A 22,697-nucleotide genomic window follows, 5' to 3' on the forward strand; every position below is an offset into this window, starting at 1 on the left:
CCCTGCTTCAGGGAGCACCCCACCAATGGGGTCTGCTCTGTTTTAGGTAATGTGAGTGATGGATTGGGAGATGAGATGGACTCTGAAATGTTAACAACTTACCTATATATAACCTGAGTTGATTCATAATTGTTGGATGGCACAGGAGGACTCTCAGTGAGTCCCAGATGGCCAGAACATTTCACAGGGGTTATGAGTTCGTGGTGTAGGAGAGATTGCTGAGGGTGGAGAGGCCAGGAGAGACTTCCTGGAAAAGGAAATGTATGCGGGGCCCTTTGGAGACACATGCTATCTCTCACATGCACACACAATGGTCTGGCTTTTGGACAGGCCACCTGGATCACCTGCCTGGAGACCGGCTATAGGTATCGTTAGAAACCATAGTCACGGGTGGGGACCAGGCTCTAATGCAGCTGCCAGGTTCTCTGATGTCACAAATCACTTGGCTTTCCCCTGGGGGACAGTTGCACAGTGGGGGTAGGTCTACTGGTTACTGGTGGGAGCTACTTGCTTAGAGAAACTGAGAGCTATCTCACTCCTGCCCAGGCTTAAGGCCCTTTTTGAACCTTTGCACTCAGACCATTAGGATCCCAGTCTCAGATCCAACACTTGCCAGCTGTCAGCCTTGGGCAAGTCTCCAAGTCTCATAGCCTTGGTATGGTTCTCTGTAAAATTCACATCATAACCTTTCCTGCACAGGGTGGCTGATGGTAGATGAAATGAAGCTTGTCCAGAGCTTATCACACACACACACACACACACACACACACATGAGGCCCAACAAGCCTGGCCACCTGTCAGGGTGAGAGAAGGCCAGCAACCTCAGGACCATCTCATCCACACCCTCCACCTTCCCAGCCTTGGAGACTCCAAGGTCCCCTGTTTCCATTTAGCCACAAACCTCCCTGTGTCCAGGAACACCAGGGTAGTGCAGCTTTTCTTCAGATGCCGTGAGCCCAGAGAGACTCTGGCCTGCAGAGTTCGAGGCGCACGGGGTCAACCCACCTGGACCCGAGGCAGAAGCCGAACTACACTACCCAGAATTCCTGGGGTTAGCCAGAAAGGAAATGTCGTTTTTACCAGAAGTTCAGCTCCCCCAGCAGCTGCAGGGAGGGGGGTGGGGGGAAGAAAGAGGGAAAGAGCTAACCAGTGGGAGGGAGGGCCTTGTGCTGGGAGAGAGGTTGGAAGAGCCGGGCGGGCGGGGAGAAGGAGGCGGTGGCTCGTCCGCCCGCCGCCGCCTGCGGACCTGCAACCCCGCGGGGCCGGCGAGCGGGCGGCGGTCCCTGCGTGCGCGGCGGCGCTCGGGCACAGGCGGCTGCGGGCGGACGTCGGGGCCAGACCGGCGCAGGGGCTGAGTTTCTGCAAAGTTTGACCTGGTTGCCTTTCCGATGCTGCAGCAGAGCGAGGCAAAGCCGGGAGCGCCAGGCGGCTGCGGCGCGGCGGCGGGGCTGACAAGCGACAGCACTGTCACAATGATCATAAAATAAAGGAGGCGGGAGGGGTGGGGGCGAGAGAGCCCTGAGCCTCAGCCTCTGCCCCGGGCCACCCCCAAGCAGCCCCGAGCAAGGAGGTGGGGGAGCAAGGGCGGGGCGCCCACGCTGGCCCCAGACCCCTGTAGAGCCAAAGGACACTGCCCGGGAAAGGGGGTGGGGGCGCCCCGAGAACGTATCCCCGGGGGGCCGAAGTCGCCTGGCTGCGGGCTTCAGGTTCAGGGGCGTCCGGAGGGCAGCTGCGGGCAGGTGAGTCGGCTTCGCTGCCCGGGTGGGAGCGCGCGCGCCAAAGTTCCCTGGCAGCGGCTCGCGCTCTGGACGCGCAGGGATCTGGGACCGCTCTGGGCTGGCGCCCTAGCCAGGTGGGGGTAGGGTAAGGTGGGGTGGGGGCATCGCGCCCTCAGGGTGCGTGGGTACCCTGCCCCTGAAGGGGCGCGCGCCCGATCTGGCTGGACTGCGGGTCACTGCGCCCCCAGGGGGCAGGAGGAAACTGCCCAGGGAACCCGCGCCAGGCGCTGGCCGCGATGTGTGTATGTGTGGGGGGCGGGCAGTGCTGGGTTCAGCAAGTCCACGCGGCCCACTGCAGTGCAAACCCGTCGCCCCCTACCCTACCCCGAGGCGGGGAGGCTGTCAGCGGATATGTCACGGGCAGCGATTATTCGCTGGTGCGCGCAGTCGTGAGGCCGCCACTGACGGGGCGGGCGGGGGGGCCGCCGCCTCCGGGGAGACCGCCCAGAGCTGCGCCGTCAGCTCTGCAGCCTGCGCCCAGCGCACAACCGTCGCCGCGTCCCCGCCGCCCCCCGCAGCAAAGTTCGGCTCAACTTTGAGACGGGCTCTGACGCCCTGTCTCTTCCACCTCCCACCAGGTCCTCGGGCGGCCGCAGTGAAACAGGCGGCAGCGGCCAGAACGGAGCCCCGAGGCCCACACCGGCGACAGCGGTAGCGGCGAGGCGACCATCAGCGCCGCGGGCGATCGGCGGCGGGTGGGACGCGGCGAGCCCGCGTGGGGGCGTCCGGCCCGCACCTCTGCTCGCGCCAGCGAGTGGGCTCCGACGGGACCCGAACTGCGCTGGGCTCCTCTGGGACCCCGCTAGCGGCCAGAGCCCGGCGCTCGGCTCCTGGAAGCCGCCGGTTGGCGCTCGCCGGGGGCTTGCTTGGATCTTCGCTGATTGAACAGAAACTGCTCTTTAATTGATTCGGCGTCCGGGCGAGCTGCCGGGTGTGTGTGCCCGCGAGCGCGTGCGGAAGGCAGAAGGGCAGGAAGTCGGTTTTCTGCAGAGAGGGTGGCGGGACCGCGCAGGCAACTGAGCTTTTCTTATTTATGTGACAACCAGCAGTCGCCTTCTTCATCCGAAGACTTTGAGGAGCGTCTCCGACCTGCGTCGCCCGCGCATGAGCCGCTGAAGGGCTGGATGTCCGAACAACATGATTATCCATTAAACTCCAAACTTTTCTCTTTTTTTAACCCAGAGCATATCGGTGATTTTTGTCCACTGCTCGGAGGAGAAGAGCGAGCCCAGGGCTCCTGAAATGCAACAAAATCCTTATTTATAAACAAGTCCAAGGTAGTGATATGCAAGACCTCCTCTACTCGGTGAATTTTCTATCCTATGGATATCGATCTTGAGCTTTGAGACTGGCGAGCCCTCTGCACTGGGTCCGGCAGCCTCGATCCTTTCAATGCCTGGTTTTCCCTGGGATTGCTGGCCTTCTCTGGAGATCAGAGCGGTCCTCTGTGCCATGGGCTGTATTCAGAGCATCGGCGGCAAAGCCAAAGTCTTCCGGGAAGGTATTACGGTGATTGACGTGAAAGCCTCTATCGACCCCATCCCCACCAGCATCGATGAGTCCTCCAGTGTGGTGCTCCGCTACCGCACACCCCACTTCCGGGCCTCTGCCCAAGTCGTCATGCCCCCGATCCCCAAGAAGGAGACCTGGATAGTTGGCTGGATTCAGGCATGCAGCCACATGGAGTTCTACAACCAGTATGGGGATCAGGGCATGTGAGTACCCTGCTCAGGAGCCAGTGCTGTGCACTGCTGGGTGGGTGGAGGGCTTGGAGGCCTGGGGATGGGGGGGGGGGGGGGGTGGGTTGCAGAGACTGGGTCAGGGAGACACTTTAGGGAGGTACGTGCGGAAGTGGCTTCTGAGTCTCCCTTGGCCAGGTGACTCTGTGGAGGGTTTGCCTGTGTATCCAGATTGGGGTGGTAGCTCTAGGACCGTCCCTCGCACTGCCCCTGGCCCCGGGGTTCCTGCCCTCAGGCCCTGCACAATGCTGAGAAAGCACAGGAACTCTGTGCCCTGTGCCTCTTTGGCAAAGCGAGTGTGCCATCTGGAGCGTTGGTGCCATCAGGGGTCATCAAAGAGAGGCCACGGCGCTGCCTCTGGGAACACGTGGAAGCTAGTCAGGGACGGAGAGAGGGACCCTCAGAAGCCTCTAATGTTTTACTGTGTATGGTAGTTGGGCCTGAACTTGGTCCTTAAAGTTTTATAGTACTTTGTGCTTGGGCCTGAACTTGGCCCGCTGGCATTTTCAAATGCACATTAGAACCTGAGGAAATGCTTTGCTGTTCAAAACAGTGTTTTGTTTGAGAGAAGGATTAGTTTTAGAAACCTTATTAGCTTCACAATGTAGAGTTCTTCTTTCCAAGGCAGAAGGCCACTTACACAGACCTCAAATGTGAGTGTCTCAAAGGCCTTAACTAGGAGCCCATTGGCCTCTTCTCTACAGCCTGGTCTCTGAAATGTTCCTGGACTGCTGTAGACCTCCATGCAAGACACTGGGACCCTGGGTCTTATTTTCTGGCCTACCCCCTGGCCCCATATCCTGGATGTAGGAAGAAGGGGAAGGGACTTGACTTGAAGTCCCACTCTAAGACCACTAGGAAGAGGACAGTTGTTGACAGAGTCTGTAAAAATTAGTTTCCAAGTATGAGAGGCCCCTTCTGAGAGTGCTGAGCAGGCCCTTAAGGGGCAGCCTCTCTGACCTTACCCAACCCTGCGACTAGCCCGGGCACTGCCCCTAGCTTCTCTCTCAACTTCCACCCTACGCGGCCTCACTTTCTTGTTCTACAAGTGAGGGACATGAATTTCTCCAGGAGTTGGAACTTTTCACTGATTTAAGAACTTCATGGGCCACCTATAAAGAGGGAATTGGGGTGGGGATGGGAGTGGCAGGACCCCACACCTTTTGGCTTCTCCACTTACTGACTTTGAAGTTGTAAACAGGAGGATCATTGTAAAACTCAACATGAGGGTAGATCCATGATTACCCCAGAGAAGGTACATGTGGGACAGGTCTAGACACTCATTGGGTCTGCACCATCAACCTGATTCCTCCACCCAAGTCCCTCAGTTCTCAAAAGCAACTGTTAATACATTTCCGGTTGTTCATGCTAGGGGTTGACTTTCCATTTCCAAGAAGGAGTGGATATTATTCTCAGTTATTTGGTGTGGACCTTCACACACCTTAAGCCTTAAGCCCAGAAGCTATCTGGGACTTTGCAAGGCTTCCAGGACAATTGTCAAGAAACAAAGGTTTTTGTGGTGTTTTCAGGCTAAAACTTAATTTCTTCCCTAGAAAGGGTAGGGAAGCCAGAGGGTCCTTCTGAACTTGGAGAGCTACAGCTGCTAGAAGGAAGAAAGCTTGGAGAGAATTAAAGGGACCAGAGGCTAATGAGACCGATGCAGGAGCAGGGGAAAAGGCCAAGAGCAGAATCACACAGCCCCAGCTACAGACCTGATTCTATCTCGCTGGCTCTGCATCTTGGGGTCCCTCCTGGAGCCTCAGCTTCCCCATTTGTGCAGCAGGGGTGAGAGATCTCTTCAGGCACTCAGGACTTGTTCTCTGTTTGGTGGCCCTGCATACATTTGGGCACCATTGCTGGATCCAGGCATGAGAGTCGGGAGACCCGAGATGACCTTGTGCTTACTGGGCAAGTCCTTGGTTCCTTGTAAGATCTAGTATATGCTTAGACTCTGCAGGCAAGCAGACCTGGGCAGGAGTCCAGCCTCTCTCGCTTTCCAGGGGTTTGACTCTAGGCAGTTCTGGAGCCACTTTGAGCCTTAGTCTTCTCAACTGCAAACTGGAGCTAATACTTATCCTTACCCCATTACTTATTGTGATAATTCCTCAAGGCAACCCTTGCCAAGCAGTCAGCACTATGCCAGGCTACAGTAAATGCTTAATATAAGTTGTTATCATCTTTAATGTTATCATTATGTGATGCTGATTCTACCAGATGGAGAGTGAGCCATGGTATCTGTAAGGAGCTGGGGATCTTGGTTGAAACTACAGAATTGGGCCAAATGTTAATTAGTCATTGTCATGCATTTTCTCTCCAACCTAGGCCTTCCTCTTTCACAAGGGGCCTACCCCCTGACTTTTCAAATGTTTAAAATAATGTAAATCATGAATGATTTGAATTTCAAATGGTAAAAGGCCATTTTCTTTCTTCTCTATTCTTCCCCTATGAGCTCTTTGTTCTTTTCCCCTTCTCCGGAAGTGTCCTTCAGTTCTGGGCCCCTCCCATGTCCTGCCCTCTGCATGGGGCACATCTCATTCTCCCCAGGTTCACTCATAGTCTTGGAATAGGACTGACCTAGGAAGAGGGCGGGAGCTCTGGTAGCATAGTGGCTAAGACACTTGCCTGCTAACCAGACGGCTGGCGGTTCAAACCCACCAGACACTCCTCGGAAGGAAGGTTGGGCAATCCTACTTCCGTAGTGATACTGCCTCGGAAACCCAAGGAGGGGTCTCTATGAGTCGGGTTTGACTCGACGGCACATAACAACAGGAAGAGGGCAGACTTTGAGGTTCCCTGGGTGGGGTGGCATGGAGAGGCCAGTGGGCTCAGGCTCAGGTATCTCCCAACACTAGCTCTGGGGCCCTGACAAGTCACTTTTTGGAGCTTCTGTCATCTGTGAAGTGGGAACAAGAATACAGGTTCCCCATAGGTTGCTGAGAAGAATCAGTGGCAGGAGCAGTGTAAGTGATGACCACGTGGCTGAAATGGTGGCTGCTTCATAAGGCATTTGACTGCTAACCAGAAGGCTGGTGGTTCAAACCCACCATACACTCCTCAGAAGGAAGATGGGGCAATCTACTTCTGTAGTGATACCGCCTCGGAAACCCAAGGAGTGGTCGCTATGAGTTTGGGTTTTATTGGTTTTACTCAACAAAATCATAATAAGAAACTGAATGGTCACATACCAGGTTCCTCCAGACAAGAGGCTGGTCCCTAAGCAGAGTCTACATTCAACCAGCATTCTCTGGAAAAGACCTTGTCATTTAGAAGAAGCCTGGTCTCAGCCTCCTCCTCCTCCTCCTCCTCCTGGAATGTAAATAGAAGTATTTAGATGTGATCTGAAAACTCTTCCCATTTCCCCTACCCCAAACCTCCTGTGATAACTACTATTTTTGGTGTTTTTAAGCCACAATGGCGTGAAAGAAAGTAAAATGTGATGAGTTGGTGGGGCTGGCCGGAAATCACCAGCCCAGCTGCTGTGAGTTGGAATTGATTTGAAGGCCAGAACCAAAAGAAACCAAACCCACTGCAATCGAGTGAATTCTGATTCACAGTGACCCAATAGGACAGAGTAGAACTGCCCCATAGGGTTTCCAAGGAGCTCTGGTAGCATAGTACCTAAGGCACTTGACTACTAACCAGAAGGCTGGCGGTTCAAACCCACCAGCCACTCCTCGGAAGGAAGATGGGGCAATCTACTTCCGTAGTGATACTGCCTTGGAAACCCAGGGAGGGGCCTACTCGATGGCACATAACAACAACAACAACAAATCTTTATGGAAGCAGACTGCTTCATCTTTCTCCCTTGTAGTGGCTGGTGGGTTCGAACCACTGACCATCTGGTTAGCAACCCAATGCTTTAACCACAGCACTACCAGAGCTGCTTGACTCAATGGCTTTGCTTTTTTTTTTTTTTTTTTTTGGTGCCTGAATCAGAGCGACATCATTGTGGTAGAGGGCGGCTGTACTGGGCTTTGTAGGATGTTTAGCGGCCTCCCTGGCCTTTAACCCTTAGATGCTAATTGTACCGCCCTTCCCTCCAGACATGGTCTGATGGCCCCTGGTGGGGGGAAGGGAGGGAAGTACGAAACTGCCCCAGGTTGAAAACCACTGGACTAGCCCCAAACAATTTGAAACATTAAACCCACACACTGAGCTTTAGTGGCCCCCAGTGGGAACCGCCAGGTGGCAAATGCTAGATTAGGACTTTTGTTCTTTGCAAGGGCTCTATTCAAAATACTCATTCCATATACTTAACTGAAATCCGTAATACCCCCAAACTTTATCCCAGTTTGAGATTAATCTCTAATCCAGGAGGTGAACATTTTAGAATGACATTCTGCATTTGAAATGTTTGAAATGAAATACTAAGAAGCACCATCTCAGTAACACCCTGACTTTTACAGAGGAGAGCTGTAAAGTGATGTGGTTCTCCGTGCCAGCTTGAGAAGGTTCTATACGGTTTTGGGTCCAACCCACATTGCTTTTAAAGCCATCCCCCCTCCAAACTGTTGGAGACACCTGCCCCCACAGCCCCGTCCTCCGCAATTCCTCAACCGCCACCTGTCAGCTGGCACAGAAGCTTCTAAGTGACAAGTCACAATTTCTTGGCTGTGTGGGAGATGCTTCAGGTTGCCTCTAGTGTGCCCTTCTCTGGCTCCCAGGGAACCTAGCCCAAGGCCAAGGTCAAGGCCAGTATATAGCTCAGGAGTCTATCAAAGGGCAGACTTAGGGTGGGGCCAGTGGTGGGGTGGGGTGGGGTGGAGAGAGCAGCTCAAGTGGAAAAGGTCTCTTTGGGGTGACAGTCCCTCTCCCTGTGCCATGACTGAGCTTTGGATCCCAGTCTCCTCTCCTGAGTCCCATTCTTCCCATCTACAAGGTGGGATAATAACTTCTGCACAGGGAAAAAAAAAAAAAAAAACCTCACTGCCATGAAGTCGATTCCACCTCATAGCAACCTCCACTGGGTTTCCGAGATGGTTCAGAAGTAGATTGCCTAGTCTTCTTTCTGAGGAGCAGCTGGTGGGTTTGAACCACCAGCCTTCTGGTTAGCAGTTAAATGTCTTAGGCGCTCCTGCATGTTGTTGTTGTTGTTATCTGCCATCGAGTCAGACCCGACTCATAGTGACCCCTCCTTGGGTTTCTGAGGCAGTATCACTACGGAAGTAGATTGCCCAACCTTCCTTCCGAGGAGTGGCTGGTGGGTTTGAACCGCCAGCTTTCTGGTGAGCAGTCAAGTGCCTTAGGCACTATGCTACCAGAGCTCCCGAGCTCCTGCATAGGAGTGTTAAATGAGATAATGCTTAGTGAGGGCTTAACACAGCGCTTAGTGCTTGCATGGGGAGTGCTCAGTACTTAATTGCTATTAATAGTACACTTTGCTGTTGGTATTGGTGTTGGGTGCTGCTAAGTCGATTTTTGATTTATGGCAATCCCATGTGACAGAGTAGAAATGCCCCCTCTGGTGTCTTAGGCTGTAATTGTTGTGGAAGCAGACTGCCACCTCTTTCTCTTGCAGACTGGCTGGTGGCTTTGAACCCCTGACCTTTTGGTTAGCAGTCGAGTACTTAACTTAATATACTACTGATAATTATCAATGGTTTCTTATCCATTGTGAAATGGCTGGCAAAGAGGCAGCTTCAAGGTTGGTGCAGTGTTGTGTTTGTTGGTTTCTGTTATCCCTGCTCCTGGGTGTTAGAGCTCTGTCTCTAGTGTGAGAGTCCTGCGGCGGGAAGGCCTAGCCAGAGCTGGTGACTTTGGATGTCACGGAGCTCTGAGAGGCAGGGGTGGAGGGGCCAGAGATAATGTGAGGAAAGCACTCTACTCTGTCTTCTCATTGTGTCCTCCTCAGGACTTCATGAGGTTCTCATTTTATGATGAAGAAACGGCTTCTGTGACCTGAAGCTTATCCAAGGAGCCTTGCTCAGTTCCAGAGGATCTGGGGACCTGACACGGGGAATGTCCCTGGTGACCACATGGCCTCTTCCTGAGCAGTGGCTCTGCATAGAACAATTGTGGACAAGACTTCCTCTCTGTGAGCGGAAGGAGGCCCCCACCAATTTCAGGGCTGAGCAGAGGGCAAAGCCAGGGGTGGGGAGGGAAGTGCTTGCTTCAAGGCTCTGGGGTGGGAGGAAGTGAGGGAGGCAGGACAGACCAAAAGGAACGCCCCCTGGACCAGCCCAGCCAAGCAATCACTCTAACCCTCACTCATCGTCCAAGTGGCCAAAACAAGAGCTATCTGCTCCCAGAGAAATCAGCCTCAGTCATCAGGCAGATAGCAAATGAAAGACTGAGATCCTTTCCTTGTGATCCGATCTGGGTCAAAGTGAAAAAAATACTACTAGTCAGTGTTGGGGAAAACCAAATCCTATTGCTGTCAAGTCATTGTGACTCATGGTGGTGACCCCACGTGTGCAGAGCGGAACTGTTCCACAGAGTTTTCAAGGCCACGAACTTTTAGAAGCAAGTCACCAGGCCTTCCTTCTGAAGTGCCTCTGGGTGGGTTTGAAGCTCCAACCCTTCAGTTAGTGAAAAAAACAAAACCAAACGCACTACCGTCGTTGAGTCAGATCTGACTCATAACGGCCCCTCCTTGGGTTTCTGAGGCAGTATCACTACGGAAGTAGATTGCCCAACCTTCCTTCTGAGGAGTGGCTGGTGGGTTTGAACCGCCAGTCGTCTGGTTAGCAGTCAAGTGCTTTAGGCACTATGCCACCAGAGCTCCCTGGCATAGAGTAGGCATACAGTAATCTACTGAACAAATGAATTAGTGAATAAATGTGACAGAACAGAAACATAAAGAGATAGGTGCAAAGATGTTAAGTGCAGCACTGTTCCTCACAGTAAAATTTCAGGAACAAATCAAGCACCCGTCAATAGGGGATTAACTTTTGGTCCATCTACAGTGCAGAACACAATATGGCAGCTAAACATGGTGAAGTTGGTCTACATGAGAGAAAAATGATATTTTTTGTTAAATTAAAAGAAAAAAAGCCCGAAAGTTGTACAACAGCAGGTAGGGTAAGAGCCAACTTTTGTTAAAACACTCAAAGTGGGAACATGTACCGTGTGTTGATGCAGAGAGAAAGGTCTGGCAGGATATATACCAAACGGTTGTGCGGTGAGTAACCTCAGAGTGGGAGGAGGGGAGGCACAAAGTGCTTTCGTTTTTCACTTTATATACTCTTTAGGACTTGATTTTTTTTTCCTGTTTAAACAAAAAGTACATATTTTATAACTAGAAAATTAAACAGACACTGTTGGCCCCTTCCTCCTGGTGTTACACCCCAGGGCCCCAGGGCTGTGGCCTGGAGAAGAGATGAGACTGGCAGGAAGAGGGTGGCTGGGGCCCAGAAGGAGTGGGGTTGGTTGGGGGGCGGGGGGAGAGAAGGCCCAGCGCAGCTGCTGAGGCAGCAGGGAGGCCAAACCTCGGGCCCCTCCCTTGGGTGTGTGGGCTGGGAGCTGGGGGAGCTGGGCTGGGAGGAGCCTGGTAACCTGTTTGGTGGAAAGGGCCAGCCCAGGGTGGCAGCATAAGGCAGGAGTCAGGAAACCAGATTCTGGTCTTTGCTCTGGAAGGGCTCCCCTGGGCCTCAGTTTCCCTATCTGTAAAATTGGGACCAACTGAGATAATAAGTTCCCATCTGGCCAGTGTGAGGGGAGAGAAGCCAGTGCTGGGAAGAAGAACTACGTGCCCTTGGGTAGGTCTCTTACCCTGGAGCCTCAAGCCCTTATGTATAAAAACTTTCCTTGAAGTTTGGAACTGAAGCCACTTGTGGTAGGTGACAGCATCTTAGGGGAGGCTTACAGCTAAATTTTGTTTTAAAGCAACACATTTATTTAATGTGTGTTAGACAATATGTGTGACTAGAATATCAGACCTGGTATTTTACAGGTGTTGTTTCGTAGAGAGTCTAAACCAAACTGGGAGTCCCTGGGTGGTGCGAGTACCTCGGCTGCTGATTGGAAGGTCGGGGGTTCAAGTACGTCAGAGGGACCTCCAAAAAAAGCCCTGGTGGTCTGCTTCTGAAAGATCATTCGCTGGAACCCTATGGCGCACAAGTCTACTCTGACACACATGGGGTCACCAGAAATTAAAACCGGTTTCAACTGTTGTTGAGGAATGTTATAGTGACAAAAATACTACAGCTTGTACACATGGCGTTATCATGAGTTGGAGTTGACTTGAGGGCAACTGGTTTTTTAAAACTAAGTTGAGTTTTTAAAAAAGCAACTCAATTTAAGGGAAAAAATTGAGTTACTAACAGTAAAGGTGATGTGTAGATAGATAGGACAAAAACGAGAAAGAGACACGAAGTTTGGGAAACACTGAAAGGAAGTAGACTTGGGTCTTGTGGCTCAAAATCCAGAACCTGGTTCTTTGGCCCAGGGATGGGTGGGGAGCTCTGGGGATGTAGTGTAGTGGTTAGCAGTAGTTAGAGGGAGCCCAGTGACCCAGAAAGTTAATAGATGGGAAATGAGTTCCAACCAAAGGGGCCCTCCCCAGGCTCTGGTCCACCTCCTGGCACAGAGTAGGACTATTGTGTAGTTATTAAAAAGACTGGAAACTTCCTATGGGATTCTTCCCCCAAAAGCTGTGAAAGGTGTGCTTCTTTCTGTCTGCCTACTCCTAGGAGCTCTGGTAGTGTAGTGCCTAAGGCACTTGACTGCTAACCAGAGGGCTGGAGGTTCAAACCCACCAGCCACTCCTCGGAAGAAAGATGGGGCAATCTACTTCCATAGTGATACTGCCTCGGAAACCCAAGGAGGGGTCGCTATGAGTCGGTCCCATTCGACAGCACATAACAACAACAACAACAATAGCTCCTAGGCTTCAGGAGTGACATTACTTGCTTCCTCTCTCTGCCTCCCAAAGCCTCTGAGCAGCCCTGGATTCGTTCACACCCCTCCCTGCTAGTGGCTGGGCCTGGAGCCCTGAGCCTGGGCGCCCCCACCAGGTTGATTCTTCTCCAAGCCTGTGGGTACCCTGTCTACAGCAGCCTCAGCCCCACCTCCAGCCTCCAGGACAGGCCTCTCCACCTCTTCAGATTCACGGTCAGTCACACTTCTGGGTGTGTGTATGTGAGAGTCAGTTAGAGGCCATGTGGGTAAGAGCTCGCCCAGCTTGTGTGACCAGCTCCTTCCCAGTTGTGTGACCGTGGACCAGCGTCTCAGCTTCTCCAAGTCTCCTCTCTAGCATATGCCCCACAACCCTGGCTCCCTGAGTGAATTGAAGTACAGTTCCCAGCACATGCGGTGCCCTCAGGGGACATCTCCCATCTCACTGGTATTGCTGCAGGGATGGCCATCCCAACCTAGGTTCTGTCGGTTCACTTGACTCTGGGCGCCCCCATGGCTGTCGGAGTGGAACTGGGCACCACAGCATTTTCAGTGGCTGATTTTCAGAAGTAGATTGCTAGGCCTTTTTCCCAAAGTGCTTCTGGGTGGACTTGAACGTCCAACCTTTCAGTTAGCAGCTGAGCATGTTAACATTTAGAGCCACCCAGGGATGGGTGGGGAGCTCTGGTGGTATAGTGTAGAACATGGTGTAGGCATTTGACTGCTAACCAGAAGGCTAGTGGTTCAAACCCACCAGCCACTCCTCAGAAGGAAGGTTGGGCAATGTACTTCCGTTGTGATACCACCTCGGAAACCCAAGGAGGGGTCGCTGTGAGTCATATAGACTTCGACAGCAGAGAGTTTGGTTTTGTTTGAGGGATGGGTGGCTATTCCAGCTGTAACTGCTCCAGGCTGAGAAAATTCTACAAGCAGAGTCTCTGAGCAACTTAGGGCACCCTAAACTCGCCACAGAGCCCCCCTTGTGGTCCTGCATGTTGCTGACAGTCATTGATCAAGCCACAGCATTGATTATGCTCTGATTCTGGGCCAGGCACAATGATAGATCCTGGAGATCTTTTCGTCAGCAGGACAGATAGGGCCCTGCCCTTTTGGTTATTACGGTCTCTCTGGAAAAGAGGTCTTAGACAGATGCCTGCTTAGTTATTTAATCACAGTTGTGCATTTGTCAAGAAGAAGCAGTCCCGGGATCCAGTGGCATCCAGAGGGGGCACCTGGCCTCCCCAGGGTGGTGACTCCAGAGCTGAGTACTTGGGCAGGAGGAGGAGGAGGGGAAAGAGCAAGGGAAGGGGGATGCCCTGGTAGAAGGCTCAGAGATGGGGGGTGGGAAGGTCCATCAGGGTAACTAAAAAAGACATCTGGAGCCTGGCAAGGGCAGTGCAAGGCATGGGGTGACCAGGGGAGCATGCACAGAGGCTGGTGAGGTGGGCAAGGCTTTGGGCATTGTTTTGGTTACCTTTAGTGCTGCTCTGGGAGCTCTGGTGGCATAGTGCCTAAGGTACTTGACTGCTAACAAGAAGGCTGGAGGTTCAAACCCACCAGCCACTCCTTGGAAGGAAGACTGGGCAATCTACTTCTGTAGAGATACACCCTCAGAAACCCAAGGAGGGGTCACTATGAGTCAGAATAGACTCTACGGCAGTGAGTTTGGTTTGGCTTTGGTTAGTGCTGCTCTAAGGAGCTCAGGTGCTGCAGTGCCTAAGTCATTTGATTGCTAACCAGAAGGTTGACGGTTCAAACCCACCAGCTGCTCCGCAGAAGGAAGATGGAGCAATCTACTTCTATAAAGATTTACTGCCTCGGAAACCCAAAGGGGGTCTCTATGAATCAGAATCAATGACAGTGAATTTGTTTTTTTGTGGTTTAGTGCTGCTCTAACAGAAAATACCACAAATGGGTGACTTTAAGAAACACGAGTTTATTCTCTTACAGTTTTGGAGGCTAGAAGTCCAAGTTCATAGCTAAACTCTAGGGGCTGGATGAAAGCTCCTCAATCTTGGGCTTCAGCTCTGCCTCTTGCTCCTGGACTACTGGAGCTAGAGGTGCCTCTTCACTCAGGCAGCTGCTGGCTGCTGAGGCTAAGAAGCCCAAGGTTGACAAATAAAATGGCACAGTCCCAATATCACCACACAACACAGCAGGCCACTAGTTCAAGTCCAGAGACAGTCCCAAGATCAGCAGGAAACATGGCAGGCTGCTAAATAAAGACTGGGCTACATGCAGGGTCCAAGCATGCCAGAAAGCTGCAGAACATTCCCAAAGCTTCTCCTTATGTGGAAAAAGACCATATCCCTAAAGGAGCTACTCAGCTGCTCATGGCAGATTTCACCATGGAGTTGATTGCCAGTCTCATCACGGGGAATAACTACAACTAGTTGCCCAGCCACTCAAAACCAGGTTCAGCCAAGTTGACACACAACCTTAACTACAACAGGCATTAACAGCGTCTGGCTGTAAGGGCAATGGGGAGCCATGTGAGTTTAACATTGGAGGGAGGAACAACAATAGGTTGGATTTGTGTTTTAAAAGTGCCCTGGAGTTGCTGGAGGAGAACAGATAGATGGTTGGGCAGGAGTGGAGGCTGCAGGACTCCCAGGGAGAGAGGAGTTGAGGCTGAGTGAAGACGGAGGACAAAGGGCCAATCCAGAAGTGGGAGGGCAAGTCCAGGATGACACTGGGGGCCTGGAGGGTGTAGAGCTGACAGGGACAGTGGCTCAGCCCATCTTGGGCATGGTATTGTGGCCAGCATTGATGTAGGTGCTCTAGTAAGTGGACGGATAGGAACATGGCAGGAATGGGGCATTGAAGAAAGCTGAGGAGTCCATTTCAGAAATGATGTGAGGGGCCTCAGGAAGCATGCTGAGTTCCAGGTACAACCCTGGACTTGCCTGCTGCCCTGTGGGTTCCCACACCAATGAGAATGAGGGTGGGAGTGCAGTAGGCCAGTTTTGTGGGTGGTGGCATAGGGCCCTGGGCATGATTTAGTGCTCTGCTGTTACCGTGTTAAAATTCTTAACCCTTTTTGAACAAAGATGCCGTGTTCTTACTTTGCACTTGTTGTTTGATGCCATGGAGTTGATTTTCGATTCATGATGACCTCATGGGATGGAGTAGTACTGCCCCATAGGGTTTCCTAGGCTGTAATCGTTACAGAAGTAGACCTCTCCCATGGAGCTGAGTGCTTAACTGTTAGGCCCTGCAAATTCTGTAAGCAGCCCTGCCTTGAAGACTAGCAGGGCCAGCGGGAGGATAAAAGGGGAAGAAGCGAGATGAGTGCTTCTGCTCACTGTGGTGTGTCCAACAGACACTTGGATCTGGGAAGAAGGCTGGTGGGGTGGGGGGTTAAGAGCAAAGCCTGTGAACTCCTGGGCGGCAGAAACAGGCAGGCTTGAACTTATTTACAAAATTCCCACCCCTGCCCCCAAACAGATACATTGGCTGAGGGCTTCTGGCCCCGCTTCCTGCCGAGAGCTCTGCTTGTGCTTTTCGGTTGCATCTGCATGTGGGTACCTGGATGTTGCTGTTGAGTTGATTCTGACTCATGGTGACCCACGTCACCATGTCAGAGTAGAACTAGACCCCTTGGGGTTTTCAGTGGCTTATTTGTTTGGAAGCAGATTACCAGGCCTTTCTTCTGAGCGGCCTGGGGGTGGACGGAAACCTCCAACCTGCCAGTGGGCAGCCGACTGTGTTCAGTGATTGCATCCCCTAGGGCCCATCCCAGGTGGGATGTTATCTCCTCACCAGACAGAGGCCTAGATCCAAGCTCAAACCTTTACCCCATGTAGCAAAGAATTGAGGGTCTGCCTTGAAGTCCAAGGTCATTTCAGAGCAAATAGCAGGAAATCTTATAGGACATGCAAGAGGCAGCAACTTTATGGCATTCACCACTTACCAAATCAAACCCACTGCCATTGAGTCGATTCTGACTCCTAGTGATCCTACAGGACAGAGTAGAACTGCCCATAGGGTTTCCATGTCGGTAAATCTTTATGGAAGCAGACTGCCACTTCTTTCTCCCTCAGAGCAGCTGGTCGATTTGAATTGCTGACCTTTTGGTTAACAGCCAAATGTTTTAATCACTGCACCACCAGAGCTCCTCACTACTTAGCGTCCCTCAACGAGATGCATTGACATAGTGTGGCTGCAACAGTGGGCTCAAGTATAGCAAGGATTTTGAAGAGGACGCACTACCAGACAGTGGTGTTTCATTCTCTTGTACACAGGGTTGCTATGAGTTGGAACCAACTCGACAGCACCTAACAACAACAACAAATAATCCCAAACTGTTTATGAGACTAAAAAGGCTTCAGATTCAATCAGGAATCACAAAGCTGTGCGTGTTAGAGGCACAGCTTTCAAATGACCTCCAGAACTTTCCACTTCTTGTTGTTTACTCTGCACTCTGCAATATATGTGCACTTGATCATCACAGAAACCTTGCTAGGTGAGTGTGATTATCTAGTTTACCAAACCAAACCCACTGCCATCGAGTTGCTTTCGATTCATAGCAACCTTATAGGACAGACTAGAACTGCCCCATGGGGTTTCCAAGGCTGTAGCCTTTATGGAAGCAGACTGCCACATCGTTCTCCCGTAGAGGGGCTGGTGGGTTCAAACCATGGGCCTTTTGGTTAGCAGCTGAGTACATAACCACTGTGCCACCAGAGCTCCTTGAGTCAGAATTGATTTAACAGCAAAGGATCCACAGCATGCTAATGAGGAAATAGAGGGTCAAAGAGTTTGTGACTAGTCTAAGATCGCAAAGCTAGTGGCTGGTGCTGGGACTGGATCCTGGACTGGTCTGTGCCATCCTGGGACCTGAGGGAGCCCATAGGGAACCAGACTGCACCCACACTGGCCTTGTGATGATTTGAAGACATGACACCATTGACGTGAGGGTCACTTACTCTGAGTAATACCCCACATGTGACACTACTCATCTGCCAGTTTGTGATGCTCATCACCTGCCTGTGACTGAGCTGGGGCTCAGGCATTTGGGAGCTGAGGAAAGAAAAGGAAACCCCGAGCTCAGCTCAGAGGTGGAGCGAGCAGGGCCGTTCTGGCGCTAGGCCCCGCTCTCCAAAACAAGCCCTTCAGTTTTGGAAGTGGAAAGGAGGCTGAGGTGTGAGCAGAGTGCCTTTTGCAAGTTCGCTTTGTGCCTTTAAAAACAAACCAATAAACGCTTGCCCAAGCAAGTGCTATCTACTGTGAGAGGACAGAAGTGAGTGCCTTCCCAGAGGAGATGCTGAGTCACCAGGGGTACAAAGGCACAGAGCCTCTGAAAAACTCAGACAGGGACCCCACCTTCCTGGCTGTGGCCTGTCCCTGGTGTGGAATGGAAGCGCCTGGGCTAACGGCCATTATCATCATCTGGCCAGTTGCTGCTGGCTCTGGCGCTGCAGGGGCAGGGTCCTGGGAGGACTCCGTGGCCTTGGGCACTGGTGGTACGTGCTTTAGAAACATGGGCTTGGATAAACTGCTGCCTGGAAGTTGGACGTGGTTGAAGCCAGACAGGAGATGGCCTTCTAGGCAAGAGTTACCTAATTTGTGAGCATATCAATGAAATGGACAGAAAAATGAGCAAAATCATTTTCTTGATTGTTCTTTCTCTTTTGTTGTTCGTTGCCCTCGAGTCGATTTTGACTCGTGGTGACCGTACATGTCAGGGTAGAATTGTCCCACAGGATTTTCTTGGCTCTAATCTTTATGGAAGCAGATGGCCAGGTGTTTCTCCTTTGGCGCCTCTGGTGGGATCAAACCACCAACCTTTCAGTTAGTAGCTGATCCCTTAACCATCGTGTCACCAGGACTTCTTATTCTTCCTCTGTGGTCCGGTCCAGGAGTTGGCATGAAGCTGTCCCTGAGCCCAGCATTGAGAGGGCCCTGGTCCGGTTGTCCCCAATTCTCTCTAATGCTCTAAAAAAGGGTGCTAACCAGACAGAGGCCCTTCCGGCCATGGGAGCTGTGTTGCTGCTTCTGGGTGAGCACGAACTGACGGACAGGTGGTGGGGAAGGGAGGGCTAGCTCAGCCGCAGGCCCCAGGAGCTCTGTCTTTTCACTGGCTACAATCTGGGCAATCTGGGCAGCCCAGACCTTCACGTGGCAGTTGCTGTGGCAGTTAGAGTAGCCCCCATCCCCCTGTGCTGAGGGCTCTGGGAGGCCCTAGCTCCTGTGCCTTTCACCACTGTGCTGCGGGCAAGGAGCAGGAGCCTTCCCTTTCATGGCTTAGGACACTGAAGCCCAGAGAGGGCAGGCATTTTCCTGAGGTCACACAGCTGCTTAGTGGAGGGACCAGGGATCACCCTCAGATCTCCTGACCCTAGCCTCCTGTCTGTCCCTAGAGAAGGAAGCTTGCTGCCACTCTGGGGCAGGTGAAAGCAGGACCCACCCTGCCCACCTTTGACATGTTGCATGGCTGCCTGGGACCCTGTGGTCTCTGCCCTATCTGAGGTCTAGAGGCCAGCACTGTGAGCCGGTGGGCATACCACTCAGCCTGGCTCCCAGCATGCACCACAGCTCCCAGTGTTGACAACAACCAGGCTCCTCCAACCACCGTTTTACTCCCAAAGTCCAGTGAGGATCAGCCCCCATCTGAAATGATTTCAGTCCTGGGGGGTTACTGATTGGAGATAGCATGAGAAAAGGGGATGTGGCTTTCAAGGAGGGCTATGTATGGGGGAGCCCCGCTTCACCCAATATATCGGGTATCTGTTTACTGTCTGTCCCCAGAGATGGCAAGCACTCCCATGGACAAAGGAGGTGGGGTCAGCTTTGTCCATACTCTATCCTTAGGACCCAGGACAGTCCCTGGCCTGCCTTAGAGGCACAGAAAAGCCTTGTTGAGTGATTGAGAACACCATTTGGCCTTCCTTGTCCTCAGGTCCAGCTGGGAGCTCCCAGACCTCCAGGAGGGCAAGATTGAGGCCATCAGTGACTCAGACGGGGTGAACTACCCCTGGTATGGCAACACCACAGAGACATGCACCATCGTGGGCCCCACCAAAAGAGACTCCAAGTTCATCATCAGCATGAATGACAACTTCTACCCCAGCGTCACGTGGGCCGTGCCGGTTAGTGAGAGCAATGTGGCCAAACTGACCAACATCTACCGGGACCAGAGCTTCACCACCTGGCTGGTGGCCACCAACACCTCAACCAACGACATGATCATCCTGCAGACACTGCACTGGCGGATGCAGCTCAGCATCGAGGTGAACCCCAATAGGCCCCTGGGCCAGCGGGCCCGGCTGCGGGAACCTATCGCCCAGGACCAGCCCAAGATCTTGAGCAAGAATGAGCCCATACCACCCAGCGCCCTTGTCAAGCCCAACGCCAACGATGCACAGGTCCTCATGTGGCGGCCCAAGTATGGGCCCCCAATGGTAGTGATCCCGCCCAAGCACCGGTAACAGCCAAGGTACCTGCTAAGTCAGACTCACCAATAATAATATTGCTCAGAATGAACCCAAACACACTCTGTCATTCAACAAAATACAACCATTCTACCTTTCCCAGCGGGACGGATCTCACTGTGCTAATGCCCAAGATGGCCTCCCCCGGCTCTCTCAGAACCCGCTTCCTTGCAGGGAGGGGGGGACCCAAATGGGACAAACCCCACATACGTCCATCAGTGTCATCACCTTCCATCTTCCTTCTCCTTTTCTCACGGTTTCATTCTTTTTCTTTCTTTAACTCCTCTCTATGAGGTTCAGGGGTGGGAGGGGGAGGAGCCCACCAGGCAGGAAGCTGAGGCCATGGATCCGTCAGCCCAATGTCACTCTGGGTGATTTGCCGAGAGCAGGGGTCTTCCTGTCATGGCTCCCCCTTGTCCTCTGTCATGCGGCCTTACGTAGACTCGCTTTGCCAAACTTTTGCCTTAAGCTGAATTTAAAGGGAAAAACGAAACAGGACAAGGAAGCAGGATCTCCTTTCTACTGGACTTTGGGTCTTTCTGTCAGAGGTGGTGGGAGAGGGGGTTGGGTCTGAGGTGAGAGACTCAGGAGCCCCTCTTCCGGTTGCCCAGGGCAACCGGAAGAGGGGCTCAGGTGGAGGTTTAGACCTAAAACCAGCTGCTCTTTCTTTCATTTCTGCCAGAACAAAACCACAGACAAACCTTGCCCACAAAGCCCCCTACCCCCCTGGTACCTGTGGAGAAGGCTGGGGAGCTTTGGCCTCGAGAGGTCTGCTGTGGGGCCCCTTTTCTCCTCTCTCTTCTCGGCAGCCTTAACTTGCCTTAGATGGGTCTGGGAGGAGAGAGAAGCTCCCATGAGCTAGACGTTGAGCCCAGGGAATTTCACCATCTCAGTCCTCAGAGCCCACAGTTTGAGGCTGTCCCTTTTCCATTCACACGGGTCCTAAATGCCTGGAAGGCCAGCCACCTTGACTGACAGGACACAGCCTCAGGGTCAGGCATGCAAGTATCTTCTTGCAACTGGTTGTCTGACTTTAAGCTGGGGTTCACAACCTTCACTAGCCATCATCCAGTAGATACAGAGGACAGAGACAAGGCTGTGGCTCTTTCTAGGGGCTACTACTCCTCCAGGGCTCTCTAGGGGGACGCAGATAGGCTCTGTGTCCACACTGATGAGAGTGGGGGCAGAGAGCTTCAGAGGAGGGCACCCAAGCCATAGGTGGCCCTGGAGCTGGGGAGTCTGGGAGGCTGTCCGCAGAGCTTCCTACTGCTTATTCCCAGGGCTGGGAAGAGTGAGATGGGCCCATGGCAGAGAGGCATCAGAGCCACCCAGAAGGCTGGGCCTGCTCAGCGGTGGCCTGGGGACTCTGCTCAGGTGGCCAGTCCTTGAGTCCACCCTCCCTTGGGTCGTGTGCTCTCTGGAGCCCTAGGACTTAGTCTTGAGCAACATCAAGATTTTGTAGCAATATCTGGAGATATTTGGGGGCGCCCTGCTGAAGCCACATTCCTACAAGCTTGCCAAAACCTACAGCCACATCACCTGGGCCCCATACTCAAACCAACATAACCAAGCACAGAAAACCATCAGATAAGAAATAGAATCCATGTCTGCTGCAGATGAGCCACTCGTAGGAGTCTCATGACCGCTTGAGAGGGTGTGAGTCACCTGCATCCTTGCTGGACTCCATCGTCCATGTGATATTGTATTTATTCAAGGGGTGCTTAACATCCACTCAGTCTCCCAAGCCAAGTTCGTACCAGGAGACTTGCAGAAGCAATCCAGAAACGAACTGGGCTGGAAACACTGGAAGTTGTCAAGGGTGGACAGCGGGTGTGGTGCTTAGGGACCCCGTGTCATGACTGGGACTCCCCTTTGGGAATTGCTGTTTCCCCTTTGTGTGTTTGGAGCCTGGGCCACCCAGAGAGGCTGTAGCCTTGAGTAGGGGGAAGGTGGGGCCCCAGCTCTATCTCTGAGAACAGGTGGGGATGGGGATGGTGGTGTGATGGTGTTGCCTTGGATGGACTTGGTCTCTAACTGGAGCGGCCCTTCTCTGCACTCAGGTCTTTTTTGCACTAAAGGGGAGAAAGGGCCCTGGACTCGGGGTCCACAACCAGAGTTTTGGCTCTAGGTTGGGTCATCACTAAGGGATTCTCACTGGGGTGGCAGTGGGGTGTGTCCTGAACTGGCTGAGAGTCCTCCCCCAGCCTGCATGACTCTGAGGGGGGGGGCGGCACTGAGCCCATTTTGAAGGAAGCAATGTCTGCCCTGCCTGCCTCTGCTGCTGTCCCCACCCCGCATGCCTGGCCCCAGCTCACCTGGACCACTGGCTCCCCATCACCCCATGCCCCTTTCTCTCCACCCTTCCTGCCTCTCCAAAGATGGAGCTGGGAAGATCTGACCAAGGGTGCTCAGCTGAGCTTGGGTCTGGTTCCCAGCCTCCTTCCTCATGTCAGGAGCACAGATCCCCGGGGCTGCTCCCTGGGGCCCTGAGACCTCTGGTGTCCTCCCTGGCATGGACACTCACTCATCCTTCTAGCAATAAGAACTATTCTTGATTGTGGAGAGTACTGTGAAAACAAACCAATGCACTTACTAGGAGGCACAAGACTCTTGACAAAAATGTAAAAAGAAACCTTTTTTTTAAAAAAAAAAATATATATATATATATATATATAAAGAGAAATAAAAATGTAATTTTAAAATAGGCCTGGCTAGGATCTGGCTGTTTCTGAAGGGCCATGGTGGTTCCTTTTGGGGTTGTGGCTCTGGGGCTGTGGGAGTGACCATGTTGGGGGAGGTGGGGAGGGCCGTCTGAGGCTGGGGATTGTGGCACCAGCGGACTACAGAGAGACCAGTGAGAGTCTGGCCACTTAGCCTCCCTGCTTTGGTCCAAGGCCTCTTCTCCATCCAAG

General features: G+C 52.7%; 1 protein-coding gene across 1 annotated transcript; it reads left to right on the forward strand.

Moving 5' to 3' along the window:
* The first annotated feature begins 3,170 nt into the window (after positions 1 to 3,170).
* On the forward strand, positions 3,171 to 19,782 carry FAM78A (family with sequence similarity 78 member A). The gene is made up of 2 exons (XM_007944216.2): positions 3,171 to 3,493; positions 19,254 to 19,782. Exons 1-2 carry the CDS (start codon positions 3,171 to 3,173, stop codon positions 19,780 to 19,782), a joined length of 852 nt encoding a protein of 283 aa, XP_007942407.1.
* The last annotated feature ends 2,915 nt before the right edge of the window (positions 19,783 to 22,697 follow it).

Source organism: Orycteropus afer, unplaced genomic scaffold, assembly GCF_000298275.1.
Source record: "Orycteropus afer afer isolate SDZICR_OR568_19922 unplaced genomic scaffold, OryAfe1.0 scaffold00123, whole genome shotgun sequence".
NCBI classification, from domain to species: Eukaryota; Metazoa; Chordata; class Mammalia; order Tubulidentata; family Orycteropodidae; genus Orycteropus; species Orycteropus afer.

Coding starts and splice junctions, on each gene's coding strand:
- FAM78A (XM_007944216.2), top strand. CDS start 3,171: ATGCCTGGTTTTCCCTGGGATTGCTGGCCTTCTCTGGAGATCAGAGCG. Junction 3,494..19,253: donor CAGTATGGGGATCAGGGCAT/GTGAGTACCCTG, acceptor CCTTGTCCTCAG/GTCCAGCTGGGAGCTCCCAG.